This window comes from Salvia splendens, chromosome 2 (assembly GCF_004379255.2).
Source record: "Salvia splendens isolate huo1 chromosome 2, SspV2, whole genome shotgun sequence".
NCBI lineage: Eukaryota > Viridiplantae > Streptophyta > Magnoliopsida > Lamiales > Lamiaceae > Salvia > Salvia splendens.
Window position 1 is genome coordinate 4,444,310 of NC_056033.1, and position 22,227 is coordinate 4,466,536.

The 22,227-nt window shown below is 36.3% G+C and overlaps 3 protein-coding genes across 5 annotated transcripts; 2 read left to right on the top strand and 1 right to left on the bottom strand.

Annotated features, from left to right (window-relative positions):
* Positions 1 to 183: 183 nt before the first annotated feature.
* LOC121784669 (peptidyl-prolyl cis-trans isomerase FKBP53-like) lies at positions 184 to 4,878 on the top strand. Its single transcript, XM_042182871.1, has 13 exons — positions 184 to 313; positions 457 to 530; positions 665 to 897; positions 1,127 to 1,272; positions 1,549 to 1,831; positions 1,997 to 2,062; positions 2,154 to 2,282; positions 2,462 to 2,989; positions 3,242 to 3,509; positions 3,636 to 3,723; positions 3,853 to 3,894; positions 4,324 to 4,372; positions 4,494 to 4,878. Exons 1-13 carry the CDS (start codon positions 301 to 303, stop codon positions 4,576 to 4,578), a joined length of 2,004 nt encoding a protein of 667 aa, XP_042038805.1. The 5' UTR covers positions 184 to 300; the 3' UTR covers positions 4,579 to 4,878.
* Positions 4,879 to 4,984: 106 nt separating this feature from the next.
* LOC121784661 (ATP-dependent DNA helicase 2 subunit KU80-like) lies at positions 4,985 to 9,979 on the bottom strand. The gene is made up of 12 exons (XM_042182858.1): positions 9,825 to 9,979; positions 9,577 to 9,669; positions 9,314 to 9,365; positions 9,082 to 9,213; positions 8,326 to 8,726; positions 7,088 to 7,374; positions 6,788 to 6,983; positions 6,505 to 6,711; positions 6,149 to 6,316; positions 5,754 to 6,068; positions 5,521 to 5,651; positions 4,985 to 5,429 (listed from the first exon to the last, which is right to left on the bottom strand). Exons 1-12 carry the CDS (start codon positions 9,837 to 9,839, stop codon positions 5,381 to 5,383), a joined length of 2,046 nt encoding a protein of 681 aa, XP_042038792.1. The 5' UTR covers positions 9,840 to 9,979; the 3' UTR covers positions 4,985 to 5,380.
* A 728-nt stretch (positions 9,980 to 10,707) lies between these two features.
* LOC121784678 (protein cornichon homolog 4-like) lies at positions 10,708 to 16,216 on the top strand. Of its 3 annotated transcripts, none has more exons than XM_042182880.1 (5): positions 10,708 to 10,845; positions 11,888 to 12,069; positions 12,921 to 13,043; positions 13,134 to 13,187; positions 16,050 to 16,216. In XM_042182880.1, exons 1-4 carry the CDS (start codon positions 10,774 to 10,776, stop codon positions 13,159 to 13,161), a joined length of 405 nt encoding a protein of 134 aa, XP_042038814.1. In that variant the 5' UTR covers positions 10,708 to 10,773; the 3' UTR covers positions 13,162 to 13,187; positions 16,050 to 16,216. The 3 variants fall into 3 exon arrangements, with proteins under 3 accessions (XP_042038814.1, XP_042038820.1, XP_042038826.1); XM_042182886.1 differs by lacking the exon at positions 16,050 to 16,216 and adding an exon at positions 15,603 to 16,028; XM_042182892.1 differs by lacking the exon at positions 16,050 to 16,216 and adding an exon at positions 13,660 to 14,784.
* The last annotated feature ends 6,011 nt before the right edge of the window (positions 16,217 to 22,227 follow it).

A 22,227-nucleotide genomic window follows, 5' to 3' on the forward strand; every position in this document is an offset into this window, starting at 1 on the left:
TGGCACTATTTAATGGAGTAGTATTTTCATCAATTGTATCAATCTCGGGAGATCTGAAATCCTAATTGTGTCAATTCATAAGTTCATATTATGCATAGATAATAAATAAATTTAATTAAGGAATTATACTTGAGTGTTAAATTTATAATAGTAATAAAAAAAGTACTTAAAATGGAAGGGAAAAAGAGGGATTATATTCTCCCGCCATACATACCTTACACTGTATAGCATAACAAAATATATCGAGCTCAGGTTAGGGTTTAAAAGGGGAGAAATCCCAACACCAACGCTCAACTGATCATGGCCTTCTGGGGTAAGCCTCTCTCTTTCTTAGTGATTAGCATTTTCAATCTATTTATTCTCAGATATTTTTGAAATGGAAGAGTAAATCCGTCGCGCGCATTTTCTTCTTCCTTTTTTCGGTGATTGATGTGTGGATCGGTTTTTATGTTGCAGGCGTGGAGGTAAAGCCGGGGAAACCGATAACGCATTCTTGTGAGAAGGCAACAGGAAGGCTTCGGATTTCACAGGTACGTTGTAATGTATATTGATTGTGATGAAAATTGAATTTGGTTCAGAAGCTGCTAGAAACCTTATTTGAGATTGTGCTGTTGTGTTTTTTATTGAATTTTGTTGATATTGTCTATGTGCTATGACTGGTCAGGCGACGTTGGGATTTGGTGAGTCTTCAAAGAGCTCCGTAGTACAGTGTAATGTGGGTAATAGAAGCCCGGTTCTTCTCTGTGTGCTGCTACCAGGCCGAATGGAGTCATCCCATATTGAATTGGAATTTGAGGAGGCGGATGATGTGGTTTTTTCTGTAGTTGGTCCACGAAGTGTCTACCTTACTGGCTATTATGTCCGTCAGAGTGGGCATTCAAATGGTCGTAGTGATACGTATCCTTGTTCATGTTTGTGGCTTCTGATTATAAAGTTAGTTTAGTTCCTCAAGGTTTACTACATTTTTGTGCTTACTCATTGCTATCTCGCTTAGTATTAAGTTTTGGGAAAAGATTCCTTGCATAGCCCCACAACATAAACTCACCAGTGTCATTTCTTCTTTTTCTATCGCATCTGTTTTATTTGGTGTATGTTTCTTGGCCTTCCTTTACTATGATTTTAACAGAGAGTCATATGGCGTTGATATTGAACACTCCCCTACAGATCGATCTAATTATAATAGTGAAGGTGATGAAGGATATGATGACAGTTTCATTAACGATGATGAATGCCAAGTTTCTTCTCCAGGGTCCCCTGTTTTTTATAGCAAAGGTATGTTTAGACAAATTAATGCTTATTTATGTTAGTCCATTTGGTGCTCATGTACATGTACCTTTAATTAATTAAGGCTCCAGATGCACAACTCCTGTTCTTATTGATGTAAGTGGAATCTTATCCTAGAAGTTCTCATATTGCAAGAATATATAGTCACCTGTACAAATAGCCTTTATAGTTTTGAATGGTTATTGTGATTTTCAATTTTTCAACATCAACTTTAGTGCTGTCAAGAAGTATTGGCCTTATGGTTTGGGCTTTCTATTATCAAAGGAATGGATGAGGTTATGCCAGAAAAGGATAAGCCGAAGAGCAAAAAGGGTCGAAATAAACAAGGTAGGAAAAGACAATGGGTGAGTGAGTCAGATAATGATGCAAGTTCACCCAAAAGGGAAGAAGAGGCTGGTGAAATGGATGTTGAGTGTCAAAAAGATGCAAAGAAAACTACATGTGGTGATGATGGAGAAATGGAAGATGAAGCAAAAGATGATGACATATGTGGTAGTCAATCAAAGCAAAAGGCTGATCCTCTAGATATCAGTGACAAAATACAAAGGTAATACAGATTTTTATTACTGAAGATTTTGAAGCTTTTAAGGCATACTTTTGCTTCTAATCTCCCCACTTTCTTTGTTCAGTATTGAATGTTCAGCATCAATTATCAAGTAATATATGATCAAGATTAGATATTTTATATATATTATATGGTTTCATTTTGTAGGGTGACACAACTGCCATCACTGGATGAAGAAGGGACAGAGATTAATAAGATGAAATCTCATGATCAGTGAGTATCATCTATCAATTTGAGTGTCTATATTTATATTGCTTTTGCTCGCAATGTGCTTAATTTCTTCCTTACCGTGATCCTCAATAAGGGAAAAGCCCAGAAAGAAAAGAAAGCAATGCCCTGTTACAAAGAGAACCAATGAAGTTCAGACTGATAATGAGGACCCTGCTGTCCCCAGAGTGTGTAAAGAGCATGAAGCTGTGGCCTCGGCTGATCTGTGAGATTCTTTTTCATTTTCCTATTTGGGTGTGTTTGATGTATTTTTAAAGGTCAGTTGAGTCACTTGAATGGTGCATCTTTATGATTATTTAGTGATAAGTGGTAGTCCTAAATCTTTCATTGGCAATTCTTATTAGTACCCTTGATGAGTATTTGTTCTTTTGTTACATGCTCTAGCATGGGAGTTGGTGGAGATCATTTGATGACAGCTCTAGAATTGGACTCTGCAAATGGCCCAAAATTGAAAGAGAGATGCAGTGAACTGTTGGAAGGAGAACTTACAGAAGGGACTGATGAAAAATTTCAGAATATTACTGAAGATTTAGTTGAGCCAGTTTCGCTACAAACTGATAATTTGACAGAGAATCAGCCAGCTGAAAATGGAGAATGTGAACAGCAACAAACACCTGAAGAAACCAGTATGGAAGAATGTGGTCCCGAATGTCACAATGTACAGAGTAATGGTGAAGTAATGCAAGAAGTACATATTGACGGAAAAACAGATGATCTGCCAGCTGAAATCATGCAAGAAGTGTGTGATGAAAGAAAAACAGATGATTTGCCAGCTCAAGTCATGCAAATAGAACACACTGACAGAGAAACAGATAATCTTCAAGCTGAGGTCATGCAAGAAGAGCATGCAGAAAGAAAAATAGATGATCTTCCGGCAGAAAATGGAGACAATGAAGAGGGCCAGATTGATAGGTAAGTGGCACATGCCTTTTTTCACTTTTAGTGGTCAACATCAATTCAATGACTCTTGGAGAGTGTTAATCTAAGTATCTATACAGCAAACTTATTACAAAGGTAATTCAAAATAACAAATTAACCAATTTCAACACGACGGCTCTTCCTAATACACTTTCCACTTCTGATAAATCAGTTGTATAGAACTTTTCCAAGTTCCAGCCCATAATCTCTTGCACTGTGGTTTTTATCATATATTTCTTATTGCAGCAATATCACCGACACCAAAGTAACTGAGTTACTAGCTAATGGCAGTCAAGATGATAAAGTCAAGAAAAAGAGAAAGAAAAAGAAAAGTAAAGGCAAGGGAGACTTGGACATGAGTGCAATTCAGATGTTAGATAATCAAGAGACTGAAACTGAGACTGAGAGCACTAAAATAGTGCCATTTGATACAAGGACCTTATCAAATGGATTGACTATTAAAGATTTGAGCAGTGGACCACCAGGTGGGAGAGTGGCTGTTCCAGGCAAAAAGGTATGTTTTATTTGCTGGCTTGGTCAGAGATAAGTAGCTTATATCTGAATGCCATGTTTCATGTTTGACTTGATGTATGTGTGCTCTATTCTGTCACATATTGTGGATCTACGAAATATGGATCAGATCAAGATCCACTACAATGGCATGTTGAAGGAGAGTGGACTTGTTTATGACTCAAATGTGGGTGGTCCTGCCTTCAAGTTTCTGCTAGGTAAGAATATCTGTATGCTTAACAGACCACCATCCATCCCAGTTGACTTTTGACTTTTGTGAACAGAGAAGCCAAAATGACATTTTTTAGATGCTTTCTTATCATCATTTTCGTTCTATCTACATTCAGGTGATAAAGCATATATCGATGGATGGAATGTTGGTATTGATGGTATGTACTTCTGAAACTGATTATTATTAGTGTATTTGCTTTTCTTGTCAATCAAATATCAATGTCATTAGCCATCATTTATAACTGTTGTTAGTATGCCTTGAATCTGTATGCCTTGTTAGTATGCCTTGAATCTGTTTCCTAATTGGGATAGGATTATGTTTCCTAATTAGGATAGGATCCCATGTGTGCCCATTTATATGGGAGTAGAGCACATAAATCTAAAATCTGTAGCCATAATCTGAAAACACTCTGAATAAAATCTGTTCTCCGTTTCCTGCCCGTGGACGTAGCCAACAACGGACGTAGCCAACAACGTTGGTGAACCACGTAAATCTGTGTCTTCTTTACGTTTCTGTTTGTCTCGATTACACAATTGCTCTATACTGTCACAACAATAACCTTGATCACAAAATATGATTTCTTCAGGTATGCGAGTTGGTGATAAGAGGAGGTTAATCATTCCACCTTCAATGGGGTATGTATTGAATCTAAGAGATACTTTGAAACTACCACCACCATCTTACATCTCATGGCCCATCGAAGTTAATTTATTTATTTTTAAAATCTGCACAATTTTTGTTATGATTGTGCTGCAGTTATGGAGATGTTCAAGTAGGAGCCGATATTCCGCCAAACTCATGGCTAATCTACGACATTGAGTTAGTGAAAGTGTATCACTAACTTCTGTTTTGTCTAGCTTCATTTCCCTTTCTGGCTCAACACTCTTGAAGTTGTGGAAGAAACTAGAGGATCAAAGCAGATAGGATTTTTTGTAATGGGGTCTGAAACTAGAAATCCAGAGTTGAAAATATTTTTAACAAGGGTAAAACCGTTGCTTCATTTTGGTCTTGCCTGCAAAAATAAACTTATCCACGCAAACAATGGTTGATAAGATTTGGCAAGTTTTTGTAAAATCTCAGTATCAGACTCCATCTGGTCTTAAGATGGCCTCTTTTGCATCTCAAGTATATTCCCGTACAATTATGTGTATGTTATTGTTTTGATTTTCTTCCAGAATAAACAGAACATGATTTTCGAGTATATGGTTTGCACCTTGAAGTAAATGGACATGGGAAAGAATACACAATTACAGACAAAAACAAATTTGTTTACATTCAAATGCACAATGCATACAATTAGAATGGATAGGGTTTAGGATTCATAAATTAACGGTATTGTGTGAATGACCCACTAGACCACAACCACCTTTCATCACATGAGTGTTATTCTGTACAACAAAAGAGGCCCTGAAAATTACAGCAAGAACGCAATAAAATACCAAATTTGATGAGTCAGAAAACATGATCGGATGGCCAAAAAATTAATAGGGGCCCATTAAAAGAGTTCAGACATCAGACATCAGACATCATCACTCTCATTGCTTCAGTTCTTTGGCTACTTCAACATAAATGGTAAAATCTGTCCATCTTTTTCATGTCAAAATATGCACGCATGGATATCGCCTCAAAGATCATTCCTCAGCTTATGGCTCCTTCAGTAGAAGAACACGCGCTTCAGTTTCTGGAACATTGCTGCGTGGAGATAATGTTACATCAATAGGAATTCATTTTGTACAGAGTTGAAAAGAAAGGAGTCTGCAAGATGGAGATTATAAGAGCAAACCTCTCAGGTTCTTCACTCTTGCTTATTAGCATCACATTATTTGATGCTAAAAAATCAGATAAGCTGTCCAGGTGTCTCTCGTGGCAGAATTTGTTGAGATGGCGCAGAAAATCATTGAACTGTTCTGGTTCCTGTAAAAAAAAGGAGTGATTCCAAATTTAACTCGTGTTTACCAGTTCTATGCGGTTCTAGGGAGCGTGGGAGAGAGGGCAAAGCAGTCTCAGGTTGTATACCTGCTTACAAATGCAACCTTTGCGGAGAGCAACTAAGCACTCGAGAATTTTCTGATATGTGTCTCCTTCAACAGAGTCCTCTACTAGATTATAAATCTTATCCTTCATACTCTGGAAAGCTTTACGAACCCAGTCTGGACTATCTCTACGAGACATCATGGCTTCAAATTCTTGAACAGTATTTGAATCTTGCTCAACTTTGACTTGAGACGGGTATTCAGCAGCATCCATTGCTTGGCCAGCAGCAGCAACTCCTTCCCCGTCTTCACTTGATCCAGTTGGTTTTTCTCTTATTCTTCTAGATGATTTTTTCAGCTGCAAAAATAGACCAACTTTCAGTATGAAAATATCAAGGAGGTTGTGACAACTATGTTGTGCAATGAGATAAACATAACCTTTGGGTTTTCTTTGAGTTCAAAGGACCTACAGAATTCCTCAATCACGGCTGTATTTTGATGAAGAAGTTCGGGATCAGGCTCTGTTATCCTTTTGAGGGTCTCATCAATTTGGGGGATATTAGCACTTGGGTCCTTAGATCTCAACTCAAGAGAGCGGTAAAAGCGCTGGGGTTGTCATGTGGAACCATGCGTGTGTCATTTTTTAAATAATAACAGGAACTTTTATCTTCGCAAGATCTTTTATTGTAAACACAACGGACAGGCCATATGTTCATAACCGAAAAACTAGCATAGGAAATTTAGTGATGCCAGTCGAATAGTGTTATTCAAATTTTAATCAGCAAAGATAGTACCTCAAGAGCAGGATTAGGTGTCAGATCGGGTGGCAAAACTTCCTCTCCGTCAGCTGGAGCAAGATCGAGCATTTGTACCAATTTATCTGCAGCATCTTGCTGCTGTTCATTTGGCTGCATTGATGAAGGTAGATTGCTAAATGATGGAAACTGGAACTCTCTCACATCCTCCGCAAAAGGCAGCACATTGAAGTAAAATGAATCTGGCTACAAGTTTAGAAGGCATAATGTTAATGTCATGTTCAAGATAGGTTTCTTTGCAATTTTCCTTGCAGCTACTTACAACGCTATCTTTCGCCGACACATTAGGAGTTAGAACCCCTATAACAACATTTGTCTGCCCCTGTCTCCACACACAGCGGACTATAGCTACTTTGTTCATTTCCTTCATTGCTCTTGCTAATGCAGAAATTGCAAGAATGGCCTTTGTATTCCCAGGTTCAGCAATGAAGAGGTTTACGTCTTTCATATAATAATGTCTTTGAGCACATGATGATTGAAATAACAAGCTCTTCAGCAACTCCATGAGGATTATTAAATCATGTAAAAATTACGAGGGTTGGCAAGAGGACCCAGATCTTACCTCATGATATTTGAAGCATCCGTAAAGCCTAAAAGTTTCAAACCCTTCTCTGGTTTGAACTTCACAGCCTCCCATTCAGCAGATGATATAGGGACAACTTGAGGACCGTAGCGGTAGCCCTTGATCCTTTGTTCTGGTGGAACAACTCTCTTGGGATCTTCAATACTTCGGTATTCATAATCAACCTTAATTTCATGTGAGGCAAATTTATCTGTTGGAGGCGCCTTATCAGAATACTTTTTCAACGTGGGAAATTTCTCTTCACATGTTTTCTTGTAGACCCAGACCTGATAGTAAATCAAGACAACCAAAATGTTTAACATTGGAGAAGTAGAGATGTATCTGATGAAAACTGTCAATAATATTATGCAACTGCATATATTAGACAAAAGCTCAGAAGCAAGCACAATAGACAGCTAATGAACCAAGGGTAACTAGACACATAAAGTGCAGTTCTAGGCTTCTAGCCTACAGAGTAGTTCGTCAAATATATATCTTTGGCTAAGCATTAAAACATTAGATATCAAAAGGTATCTGCATGTCTAACAACTTAAGCTTCTTATTAGTTGGTCATTCCATATTGACAGTGAAGAACCAAAACTATGGGTTTAAGTCTACTTGTCACCTCTCTCTGGGACAACCCTGCATGCTCAGTGTGAAAGCAAAGAGTCAAGCAAATGGCAATATATGGTCTTCAACCAACTGAGGTTGTATAACCCAAAATTATTTCAATGAACATTCTGTAACTCAAATTACAGATTCCAAGTATATATGCTATTTATCCTTAACACAGTTATGTCAAATCAACCATTGTCTATGATTGAACACATATCTAGACATCAACATCTGGTGATGTTACATGTATGAAAAGATTTGGCACTTCATTATCAATTCTCAAAAAGTCAAAAATAAGGAAATATGATAATGAAACTGTAGAAGGTGAAAGCAGGCATTCGGAATATCATCCATATTGAAAAGAATTAACTAGTGAAAAATAAGAAAATGATCTAGCGTGACACTAGGACATGAAAAATACACAGGTCATTCATGGATGATATTAATATGCCAACTGATTCGACAAAAATGGAGTGAGAAAGTCCACAGTATGTTGATACATGAAAGCTACCTCCAACTATGTTGTATCCAACCAACAACTAAATGAGCTAGTATTTCAATAAAGTAATAACAACTGGGTTTATTATCATCAGTTGCAAAATCATGGGATACGGGAGTCTCACCTTGATCTTCATTATATAGCTCAGCTCAAAATCACCCCTGTATGTGGTAACTGGTGTTATATTACGAGTCCTTAGTGCACCTAATAAGGAAGTTGCATTCCCGACATACACCTTTGAAGAAGATTTGTTGGAAAGCAGACCTAAAAGGAAGTCATTCTCTTCCACAATCTTCTTGTCCACATCCCAATCTTTTTGTGCTCTAACAACAACACAATCCATCTTCATGCCATGTGCCATCATCTGTGCTGCAACTGTTTTTACTTGATCCTCCTTTGTTCCCTCATATGGGAGTCTGGTTGGAGTAACTGCATTAGTTATGAGGCATAAACGCTTCTTTCCCTTGTTAGTTTCCTTATACTTCTTTATCATCATATCCATCCCAACAACAACAGCATCAAGAACTTCAGCAAAGTTAAGGTAATGGGTTCCATCATTTGAAAAACATCAAAACAGACTCTGCTTACCATGAAATCATTTCAGCAAGCGACTATATCATATGAAAAAATCATTTTCAACAATAAACCTGATCAATCCCTGGGATAGATAAAACATTAAACTCAATTAGACAACTGCAACCAACTACTTCCCTGCACCTTGCTTATGGGATTTTTCTTCCTTTATACTGATAAGTTGTTTCCTTAATTATTGAGGGAACAAACAACCCATATCAAAGCAAAAAGCTTTACTAAATCATCTAGAAGCCAATCTAAGAGAATAGTTAGCTGAACACCAAACTTTAGCACATAAATTGGATACAATCTCCACGTGCACTTCCTCGGGGAAGTTGATGTAGAACATCCACAAGAGCCCCATCAACAACCTTAATATCCCTCAAAACAGTCACATTCTCGTACCCGCCCACTTCCACTGTCAAGTCATTTTTAGTATCTGAAATTTCAACTCAACACATTCAATCTCCAGCTATCAAAATGACAAATATAAGAAAGCATTGCTAAATCACCACACCGCCCAAAATCATATGAAATACCTGTAGTACCAAACGCGACAACTCCCACTTCATCATACTTTCCGTAAATCAGCTGCGTCAATTGAATGTAGGCAGTTAAAAAATCAGAGAAATTGCAGACGCACGACGGCCATCGAGAGATTCTATGTAATGCAAACGCATTGAATTTGGGCGATTTCACACAATTATCAGAAAACACCCAAATTACGAGGCAGCGATCACTAGTTGAGTTTGAAAAAAAAATTATGCTGAACGCAACAACAACAAAAAATGTTTGAATGTACCTTCTTCTCTGCAAGTAGGCAACAAACTTTTTCAACTTCCGGCAGCACACCATGCATCGACGGACCGACTTCAATCAGCAGCACCAGACTTTCCTGTCATCCATTTTTTTAATAAAAAGAAGTCAATAGTTTTCCTATAAATTTCATTACTGCAACACAGAAATCTATGTCCATAACCCGCAGCAGAGAAACTCGATTTTCACGAGAAATGAAAAACAAAAACATTAATGAAAATGGAGAAAAATTACCTTATTTCGAGCCATGTTTACAACTTAAAAACGAAGAGAGAGGGAAAGAGCAAGACAACAAGAGGTCAGCGATGGCGTTAGGTCTCTCTATTCTTCTATTTATTCCCGCGCAGAGCAGAGCGGTAAGCTTCTCCGATAATTTTCTTCACCTTTGTTTCTACAAAAAATGAACTCTTCTTTTTATACATCAAAACTACTCTCTTTCGTTCGCTATTTCACTAAATTATGTAATTACATTTTATTATATTATAATCAAACTTATAAATATAATTCATATTTATTAATTTTTTACTTCATTATTCTTATATTTTTTAAATCACGTTAAATTAAAAGTGAAATCCGTCACGAAAACTATAAACTTTGCCCTAAAATTTAGTATTCCTTGCGAACATTGAAATTGGTATATAATATTACAAATTTTGCATTTTGTTTCGTATTTCCCACGACATGTCTATTACTCCTACTATATTTGACTAACGTACGAGACTTTTTTTTATCATACTTGATAATACAATTAAATCAACGTGGTTTTCAACATGACTTTTTATCCAACATGTTATGAACTTAAAAAGTAATTTAAAATATTATAAAACTTATCATGGTTGCTTACGTAGAATAAGATTTCGATGAATATATCTTATTTAAGTGAGTTTGGGAAATACCAAACAAAATATAAAATTTATGATATTAGAGAAAAAGTTTATGGAAAATATAACAAAGTTCATGGTTTCAAGCACCAATATCCCAAAATAAAAATACGATGCAATCAACTAAGGGTATTTATGGCATTTAATTCAGTAATTTTAGTCTAAAGTTTTTTTACTATATGAAGCAAAACACGCTTTATGGTCTATGTCGTTTCTTCGAGTATACCTATTTATGAGCAGGAGAGAGAGAGAGTTTCAGAGAGAGAGAGAGAGAGAGAGAGAGGTGCTCTTCAGAGGCAGCGATGGTGGATTTATTTGCATGGCTAGCTTCCTTCTTTCTCGTCATAGGTATAATCGGTGCTGTACTTTTCCAGGTAATTTTCAGTGTACCCTATACTTTTCTGTATGCTAATTTCAATTTTATTTACTTCACTCCACCTCTTTATGCATTTTATTATGACTAGCTTATGTTTCACGTTCATATGGGAACGCAATTCTTCTTTCCCTTTCCTCTCATTTGATTTTTTTGGATCGAAAATAGTAGTGGCAATCTTTTAACTTGACATGGAATTGAAGCAAGATAGAATTGATAGGGCTGAGATACCAATTAACCGTCAGACTGTCAGTGGGGAAAAGTGATGCATTGGGGAAAGACTGTAGTGTTAGTTAATGAACGATGGAGTGAAATTATTTGGGCATATGGAAAATTGAAAATTTCAAGAATATGGAATCTATCACAGCGATTACCGAGGTCTATTTTATTACTATTTGGTTTTGATTTCTAGTTGAGAACATTAAAAAATGTGTTCTGGTAGCTGTATTTGTTGTAAATTACTAAAAGTAGAAACTTTGAGGATGGCTATGCACAGTGTTATTGATGTTCATGATTCCATGGAGGAATTAACAGATGATGGACAAATGCAGCTAGGAAAGATGATAAACAAATTGTGGTACAGTTTTTGAACTATAATGCATTGGTGTTTTTTGGATGAGCTATAACGATGGTGAAGTTCCGTAAGTGATCAGTGTGAGATCTTGCACAAAACAGAGAAAAGACAATGTTAGTTTTAGAGCCTCATGGTGTGTGTACTGAGTCTGGTCCTGAAGATAAAAGCTTTGTACACGCCCCATCTCTTTTTATGCATAAGCTGCTGTGTAAGATACATATTTGCTATGTGAAAATCGTGTAAAGAGAGTGACTAATTTTACATTTTACTGCCCGATATATATGGGGCTGATGCAGTGAAGTGTTCATGTCCTGAGCAGAATCTATGATATCAACTGGAGAAGCTGAGAATTGATGCTATCTTATTTATCTGCCTTGCTCTAGAACTTACAATTTTCTTGTTAATGTGGTCTATCTCTTCCTTTCCTTTGCATTATTGGGAAAATGATGCCTAAAATGTTGTATTGCAGCTAATGTGCTTGGCCGACCTTGAGTTTGATTATATCAACCCATATGATTCAGCATCCCGAGTAAATAAGGCTGTTTTGCCAGAGTTCATTGCAGAAGGAGTTTTGTGCCTTCTCCTTCTTATTACAGGGCATTGGGCTATGTGTTTGCTCGGCCTTCCATATGCATATTACAATGTAACAATGTGAGTTTCTGTTCCAGTTGCATTGTCTACGATGGTGAATGTTTCTCTGCGAGTGAAACTGTTGATAAGAATTAGCTTTTGCACTGTTGATAAGAGTGAAAATTTTGCTAAGGTGTATGAAGTGGTGGAGATCCAGAGAACTCTTTTTTAAAACTTACTTCTCTGAGAATATCCTCATATTTTTATATAGAAACTGATACGTGGAATCAAACATTGTATAAGTAGATTCAGATTAGTCGTACTTGCAATGGGATAGTTAAAACTGGAACGAATTGATAATAAAAAGGTGTATCCACACTGGTTTTATCAAACAATCCGGTACTAATTTTCTGTTGGGTACTTCAAAATATATAGTTTAGATAAGTATCGACCAAGAGTGCACTGTGTATCAGCAGTATGGTTTAATTTCTTAAAAGTTTACATAATTTGGATCTTTTCGAAATTACTTCACACTTCTACTTATACAACATCTTGGTTACTGGAGTTAACGAATCGCTGATTAATTCGGCAATGAGATGATTACAAAGTGAGCCATTTTTTATCCTGTGAGTTTCAATTGTTAAAGATTGTCTCCAACAGCATGAACTGACAGCCAGTTGCCTCCTTCATGGTCAAGGCATGATTTTTCCTGTTAGCACACTTGAAACTGATTCATTTACATATTACCTTGAAAAACATCTTTTGTTAGCACTATATTAATGGGGTCCACAAGAAGTTCATGTCCATTAATATCTTTTACCCTTTATATACACAATTGAATGTGCATTACTTGCAACTAATTTAACTGCTTGTTTGTTAGCTTTTCATTTTTCTGTGAAGTTAGTAGCTGACTGGTATCCACTTAAAATTAGATATACTCGGCGGCAGCACTTTCTGGATGTAACTGAGATATTCAACCAGCTTCATTGGGAGAAGAAGGTGAGATTTATCAAGCTTAGTTACCTGATCATCTTTCTGGCATTGACGATATTCTGGTAAGCATATATGAAATTTTGCTTAAAAGATGAGCTAGTTCTGGGCGCTTCTTCCTTTTCTGGCTTCTAAAAAGTGGCGTTTTGTTTCAGGATGATTTGGAGCATTGTAGATGAATGATCAATCTGAATTTGATGCTGCCATTAGTAAGCTTTTGTTTATTTTAATTCTTTGATGAGTCTTTCTATCCATCAGAATGTCTTACTTTATTCAGTTTACCCATTGAACGCTGAGAAATATCACAATCTTTGAGGTAGAAGTAGAAGGCAAATGATTGCATACACTATTCTAATTCAGAGAGCTGGGTCTCTCTGATTTTATTTGTACATGATTGAGGCAATATCACAAGCAACTGCCATGGAATCAGGAGAAAGACTAGGAAGTGAATAGTTGTAGATCTAATTTTAATGTGGAACACTTGCTCTTATGCAATAGGGACCGGAAGGAAATTTTGTTACTTTACAAAACTGTAAAAAGTGTCTCTGCTACATGTGTGAAGATTGCGTATAAGATTTATTAAATCGCTGTTGGTTATTATTCAAGTGTAGACAAATTAGTTCTCCATGTCCAATGCCAGACTGATGCCTGAACATAGGGATATATTGTGCTCAATGACAGGAATTCTTGAATTGTTGCTTTCATTAAAAGAAAAAAAGAAGCAAAGAACCACAAGGAAAAACCTGGCCAGTGATATTTGTGATCCATAACCTACGTTAACTTTGTTATGGAACAGCTACTTAAGAAGTAAACCTTATGCAGCATTTTAGATTTCATGTTACTCCACTAATAGGGGAATAGAAATCCTAAAACTATGTGTCTGTGTTGGTTATATTAGCTATACATTTTTTAAAGTGTTCTGACACAAGCAAAATCATTCGTTAGTTATTTGTTATAATCAAGTGATATTGCTTACTTGATTGAAGTGTTTAAATCCTCTATGTTATGACATATGTATGACCTCAAGAGGCTTGCGGATGTAGTTTGTTCATGTTGGCGCATTTTATTATATCCTTTAGGCCACCCGCAATGGGGCGCCCGATGGCGTCCATCGTCCTCGGGCGCGGACAATGCCCACATTGTGGGTGGCCGCCATCGTCCGCGGCCGATGCATAGGGCGCGCCCTATGTCGCGGAAGATGACCTATCGTCCGCACCATCGTCCGCGCCATTGTGGGCTCGGCGGACGATGGCGCGGACGATAGGCCATCGTCCGCGCCATCGGGTGCCCCATTGCGGGATCGGCGGATGATGGCCGCGGACAATGATACTCGTTTTTGATTTTTTGTATAAATACCCCTACCCCACCTTCATTTGTAACGTTTCATTTCATGATTTCACTCTCGAAACTCACATTTTTATTATTACTACGAAATGGATTCAAGTCCCAAGAGTCCGATGTTTGGGGAGGCGCGTTGGCCGGGTACAGAACCCGACGATTATCGACCGTTCGACGCAAACATGCAGTACGATCCCGAATTCAGCACGGAATCGTACGGTTTGGATGACATAGAGCCGTCTCCAAACCGACCCGTCGCGCCCTCCCGCCGCTCCGCCGCCGCCAAAAAGAAGTGGAACCGGCAACGCGCGTACAAGTTGCCACCTCCGTGAACTTGTGAGGAGTACGCCCTCGGCCGTACGAACTACCAGCCGGATGAAACCCTCGTATTGGCGAGGTGTTGGGTGGATATATCAGAGGACCCGATATTCGCGAACAACCAGAAGCATGTGGTGTACTGGGAGCGCATCGCCGAGCGCTACAATGCGGCAAAGCCGCCGAGCGCGTACAAGCGCCAACGGGAGCAGCTCCGCAAGCGCTGAGACCAGGTGAAGAAGCAAATCAACCTGTTCTCGTCGGAGTATGAGAAGTGCGCGAGGGCGCAGGGGAGCGGCGAGAGCTTGAGCGACGTGCGCTCCAAAGCACTGATGTCGTTCCAGTCCTTGTACGGCGAGTTCAAGCATGAGGTCATCTGGGCGCTCTTGAGGGACAAGCAGAAGTTCCAAGGCGGGATTCTGCACACCGGGGCGACAAAGAGGACGAAGACCACCGAAGCTGGTGGTTACACGAGTAGCGAAAGCGGAACTCGTCCGGTGGACCTCAACCGGACGTACGAGGACATTGAGAGTTCCAGCACACCGATGTCCTCCCTGCGTGTCAAGGCTGCGAAGGCCAAGGGGAAGGCGGCGACGACATCATCCTCGACCACCGCCGCCCCATTGCCGATCCCGGTCCCGCTCCCGACCCCGAACCCGACGGCCGCCGCGTACGAGCAGTTGGCAACAGCCTCGATGACGAAGACGTTGTTGCAACGCACAAAATGCTCAAGAAGTGCACGGACCCCGCCTAAGTCGAATATCTCCGGGAGTTGATCGATGAGCTGCCCCGAAAGTTGGGAATTGCGTAGATTAGCCAACTCGAATCGTGTAACTTTTGTTTAATGAATGCAATCTTCGCCGGTTTTTAGTTAATCGTTGTGTTTTTAAATTTAGTTTGCATTACATATTTGAAAACATTTAAATTAATTAACAAAACAATAATATAAAATATAGGGCGCCACATTGCAGGTAGGGGGTAGGATGATAAAACTGATGACGTGGCGCGCCTTAGGACGCCCCATTGCTAATGGCCTTAGTGCTGAAACTGGGAAATTGTCAATACCTCGCGCCGCAAGTATTGAATAACTGCCTGCTTTCCAGTCGAAATGTTTTAATCGTCGTCATCATCATCATCATTGTGGAATTCAGTTACCGGTCACCCTCAGCTTCTAACTTGATGTCGCTTTTTTTATTTTTATAATTGTTATAGCAAAAGAAGGCGATCGAGGTGTCATGAAGATGGCATCCGGTATACACTTGTATTCGTTCGTATTGTTTATAACATTCCACCTGTACTCAGCTTCTAGTCACTACTCACTGTTTTTATCATTAGCTGCACAACGACAACATTGATCTCGTGTCGACACTAATTAAAAATCTTGGTTTTGTTGGGACATGAATGTCATGACTTTGCAGGTTTGCGAATTTGGCTACAAAATGGAGTTATTATACTCACATAGGGTTGCTCCATGCCATTCAAGTTACAGTAGTAATGTAAGTCTGACATTTAAAAAATGTTTTCTGAAAGTCTTCCTTGTTGAATTTTGGTGTTTTTGGTTGAGTAAAATATGTCCTTGATTGAACTGATGCATCAGTGGTATTATTTTTATGGTAGCTTGCAATATTATTATGATGTTACATTAGAAAATTTAATACTAATTTGTTTAAAATATAGTAGTAGTAATAGATTGAGTATGGAGTAAGAGTCGACAGCTGACGGCAGAATCATAATTTTAGTTTCACATTTAAGCAATAATATAGTTTGATCATCCGTCTAACTAATACTCTTTATGTCCCAACTTATGAGTCTCGATTTAAGTATAATGAGCTAGTAGAATATGAGACTCTTATGAGTCTCGATTTAAGTATAATGAGCTAGTAGAATATGAGGCCCCCTCATAAAACATAATAAAAGTAAACCAAAACTTTTAAGTTGGGACAGAGAGTATGTAATTACGTGTTAGTGAAGATGGTGGTTTCTAAATAGACATATTAAAAACAATCATATATATTTAATTTTGGATCATCTATTGCGTAATAGAATTACATCACTTAACATGTGTGTTAGTAATGTGACTGGTACACACGTAGTATACACGTCGTTTAATTATATTAAACTAAAAGAAGCCACGAATTTTCTTTTCCAACTTGATGAAACTTGGTCGTCGTTGCTATATTCTTCTTTCTATTTTGATTGTCTTTTTTGAAACGTCATATACATGAGATAAGGTAGAAACATCTATCAATCAATTTACCTATGAAAAAAATTGTAAGCGACCAAAATAATATAATTCCGAAACTTATATAGACTAATAATGCATGGTTATATGACCGGAACTTGTAGGGCTATGAGCTCAATTTACTAATTTAGAATAATGATTTTATCATATTAGCATGATTGTGATTACGCATGCACAAACCTAACCGGATCGGCGGTTAACCGCCAGTTCCGAACCGCCGGTTCATAAACCGGAACTGGAACCGGCGCGGCGGTTTCGAACCGCCGGACGGTTCGGCAGTTCACACGGTGCGGTTCAGATTCAACGAAATGCGAAACCGGAACCGCCGGTTCAACCGAAATTTAAAAGAATATATATTTTTTATTTATAATTATATTTAAAAATAATTTTTACAAATAAATGAATACAATAAATTCATAATAGCTCATATATATTTGATGGGCTTGCGAATTTATGAAACCATTCTAGGTTGTTTCTCTTTTATAGAGACATCCTTGAATATTTTTTGTTTCACTTTCAATGTGGGACAAAATATGTTGAAGTTTCTTTTATAACTACATGTTTAGATCATTCATTCATCTTTTTCAATGTGGGATACAAAACTTTCTTTTGTTTTCTACTGTTCTTTATTTTTTACTACATTTTATTATTCACTAACTTTATCTTTATTTTTGTTATGATTCTTTTTCTAAGACAAATTTATAGATAATAATAGCATCAACTAGAATAGTTTAATTAAATTTGATGGGCTTGCGAATTTATGAAACCATTCTAGGTTGTTTCTCTTTTATAGAGACATCCATAAATATTTTTTATTTCACTTTCAACGTGGGACAAAATATGTTGAAGTTTCTTTTATAACTACATGTTTAGATCATGAGTGAACTACATAAACCATCCCTGACGTTTCCATTTGTTTCACTCCAGGCCCCTGACGTTTAAAAATATCGCCACAAGTCTCTGGCGTTTAACATAATCACATATCGTATATTTGTAGTCATTTTTCAGACCAAAATACCCTTATGACTTGCAGGGTATTACAGGCATTTCAGATATCGCAGGATTAAAAAAATACTACTCACTGCAGACATTGGGTCTGCACTGTCAACTCAAATTTTGCAGACATTAGGAAAGTAACTATATGACTATGATTGAATTGCCCCGTTGACCAACAAAGTGATAAAACTATTAACTAGTGCAGGTGCAATATGTATTCTTCCACATATCAAATCAAGTACTATAATTTTTCTAGAATTAACTATTTATAGATAAATCTTAAAGGTGGGTTGATCTTAAAAAATTAATAGTATAAATTTTAGGTAAATTCTTTTATATTTTATAAATTTTGAAAAATAGTCTTAAAAATCACCAATTATGAGACTGATGTCGATTTCATCTTATAATTTAGACGACCCACACATATATATCACGGCTAGCTATGTATGTTCAAAATCTATCGAAAAGATTCTATTTGTATCAAGTTGGGAAAATTGCATATTTTCAAAAGTTTATGATTTTTAATACCACTTCCAAAGTTCTTGAAAAATACCATATGTCCGCTCAAAATTCATACTAGTAAACTTTAAGACCAAAATATTAATATCATAATATTAAATGGAAAATTTGAGATCCATGTTAATTTCTTTAACGAGAGATTTTGAATTAAATTTTTGCGTATTGTATAGTTGTCATGTTGCATGCAGTGATCTTGAATATATATCTACAGAGAGTAATATTTTTTTCTCTCTAATGTTTCAAAAAACTACTGCTACTAATATTATAATTTACTTATATGTAATTAACTTTTCATAAATAAATCTTAAATATTCACCATAAAATGTCAGTTGAGCCTATGTTTTATTTCTCTCATCAATGTAAAAATAAGAGATCACCGTTCACCAATTAACTCGAAGGAAACAGTACTAGTATCTTAGATATTAAAAAATAGATTATTTAAATTTATTTCATTATGTTGGATTCGCGAGAAAATAATATATTAATATTTACATTTAAGATGTCATATCGGAATATAATAAAATAATATATCTAATTGAATCATAACAAGTTGTAGCACTGGGAATTTTTAAAAGGTCAACTTACAATTTTAGTGACAAATTTTATATTGTTCATTAGTTTCAATTATTTGATCAGTGATTTGATGAATGAAAATGCTAGTTGGATCCCTAAAAATAAATATTATAACTTGTATTGTGGTGATCCCAAATTTTTGTCCGCCACAAATTGAGCATTTATAATTCAAATATTCAACTTCGGGTTAATTTTGTTGGAATCAAACGAAACATGAGAAGACTCAACTAATTTTGATGGTTCATTTTGTCCCACATTTTGTAGTAATTCAAAATACCAATTTGTGAACAATAAAATACATAAAGTACCCACTTTCATTTAACCAACGTAATCACTGCCATCAACTTCAGACATCGCGTCAGCCGTCACTGCAGCTGACCGTGTGATATGTCCATAATGCCCTTTTAGGGCTGAAGGGTCTTTTAGTCCGAAAAAACATGATATGTGATTATGTTAAACGCCAGAGACTTGTGGCGATATTTTTAAACGTTTGGGCCTTGAGTGAAACAAAGGGAAACGTCAGGGATGGTTTATGTAGTTCACTCTTAGATCATTCATTCCTCTTTTTCCAATGTGAGATACAAAACTTTCTTTTGTTTTATACTTTACTTTATTTTTTACTACATTTTATTATTCACTAACTTTATCTTTATTTTTGTTATGATTCTTTTTCAAGACAAATTTATAGATAATAATATCATCAACTGGAATAGTTTAATTAAATTTGAATGTTGCATGTTGCTAATAAGTTGTATATTTATAGGATGTGGACGTGTTCAAATAATTGGATTTAAATGTAAGTATGTTGCTAATTTTTCTCAATATATTGATTAAAATGAGAAAAAACAACAATTAATATAATTGGTATAATAATGATAAAAATAGATAACTAAAGAATGATTTGTTTAGTGGTATAATATAGTTTATATATTAGTAGTAGACTAATAGTATGATTTTGTATAATAGTTGTTATTCTAATAGATGTAGTATAATTTATATAAATAAAATTATTATTTGTGAATATATTCTTGATAGATAAGAATAAACACTTATTGAGTAATATGATTTGCATATAGATACATAATTATTCATATTATAGTTATCGCTAGATTAATACAATTTGTATAATAATTATTCTCTTACTGTGTATAATGGTATTTATTAGTTAACATACACATAAACTTATACACAAACAAATCGATAATGATAAAGAATTAAATAATAATACTTTATTTAATTATATTTGTTGTTAAGTTATAATAATAGAAGATAGTCAAGATATAAACTAATATAAACAAAGATGATGGAGATGTATCATGTAGTTATAAATAAGGAGTTTTATCCCACATTGAAAGAAAGAGTAACACATCCAAGAACATGTACCTATAAAAGAGAATCATCCAATGCACTCTCTTTTCAACACAAAGGCTCAAGTCCATCATTAAGTGTAAATTGTAACTTATAAGTTGTGACTTGTAGTCTCGTTGAAATAAACACTAAAACGAGACGAAGAAGAAGAAAAAAAAAATTACGAACTGCCGAACCGGCGGTTTCGGCCAAAAACCGGCGATTTTGAACCTCCGCCGGAACCGGAACCGCCGGGGACCTTGGCGGGCCGGTTCAGGTTCAAGGAAATCTTGAACCGTGAACCGCCGGTTCCGGTTCGGGGATCCAAATGGAGTCAAAAGGTCGATCGACTTCACTGTCAGCCTATAGAAGGTATAAAACTCTATTAAATTCGGTCTTTGGAGCTGTCTCTGATACCATGGGGCAACAACTCCTTCCAAACCTTTGGGTTGAGGTTCATTTTCTTTCTTCATCTGTCATCCATTGTCAGCAACGGTCGATGCATTGCCTCCGTCTTTCTACACTGGCGACCACCTTTTTCACTGTGTCATACTCACAAGTTTCCTATTTTAGAGCATCCCCATCGGTGCTTGTGGGGAAGGACGGTTTCCGTGCCGTCGGCGCGGCACCCCCCTGTCCGCCGTTGTGCTCTTGCCGACGGCACGGCGCTGCTCGATGTATCGAGCACGTCCGTGCCGCTGAGCAAGGCGACGTGGCGTGTTTCTATTCGCCAACGGGTTAGCGCATTTTCTATTTTAAAAAATCGAAAATAACACCAAAAATAAAAAAAAAATATTTTCGGATTCCCAAAAATATAGCCGTTTTATTACCATTTTTTGGAATTTATTTTAAATTTTTTAATCCCAAAATCATCTATAAACACACACATTCATCATCCATTTTTCACATCAAATTATCTCTTATTCATATTTTTTCATACAACTCATCTATATCTCCCTCTTTCACTCAAACCCTCTCCAAATCCAAAACCCACATTGAGCTACAAGAAGATATAATCAAACACATTTGGGCGAAATTCGGCAACGAATAGTGGGTTTTTTTTAATTTTATTAATTTAATTATGTAAATTTTAATTTTTATGATTTAAATTATGTAATTTTTTTTTTTAGACTTTAATTATGAAAATTTTAATTTTTAGGCTTTTAATTATGTAATTTTTAATTTTTTAGTAATTAGTAATAGTATTTTTGATATTTTTAATGCATTTTAATATTGTGTAAATGTTTTTATTTAAATTGAAATATAAAATGGTGGAACCCTTGAGCATGTCCTTGCGGAAAAGCATGGATGTGAGTGTTGTACTCTTGGAGAAAAGCATAGAGTAAAAAAGTAATAAATATAGGTCCGAGCTCACATCCATGCTCTTTGACAACAACATGAATGAGAATGCTCTTAAATACATCTTTGAAAATATGATATTTCCTTTTTTAAATACACCTTTGAAAATATGATAAAAATATTTAGTCTAACTCATTTATCTTCCCGTTGTAATATTTTGACAAAGAGCGGGATGCTCTTAAATACATCTTTGAAAATATGATATTTCCTTTTTAAATACACCTTTGAAAATATTTTAAAAATATTTAGTCTAACTCATTTATCTTTCCGTTGTAATATTTTGACAAAGAGCATTTTTGAATTTCATGTTTCTAGATATTGTCATATCACTTTAGAAGGAAGACAATTTCCTTGACTTAAACATACCTGTTTTTATTAGTCTGTGTTTGAAATGCTCTTAAGTTTGAATTTTCATCAACGATTTGTTCGTCTTATTCTTCAGATACATAAAATAATAATCTCTTTATTATTCTAGAACCGTCACGTGCAAGCTTGTTTTAGGTTATTTTTAAGTGCTATTTTTAGCATAAAATTGATTTAGAGTTTAGGGCATATATTGC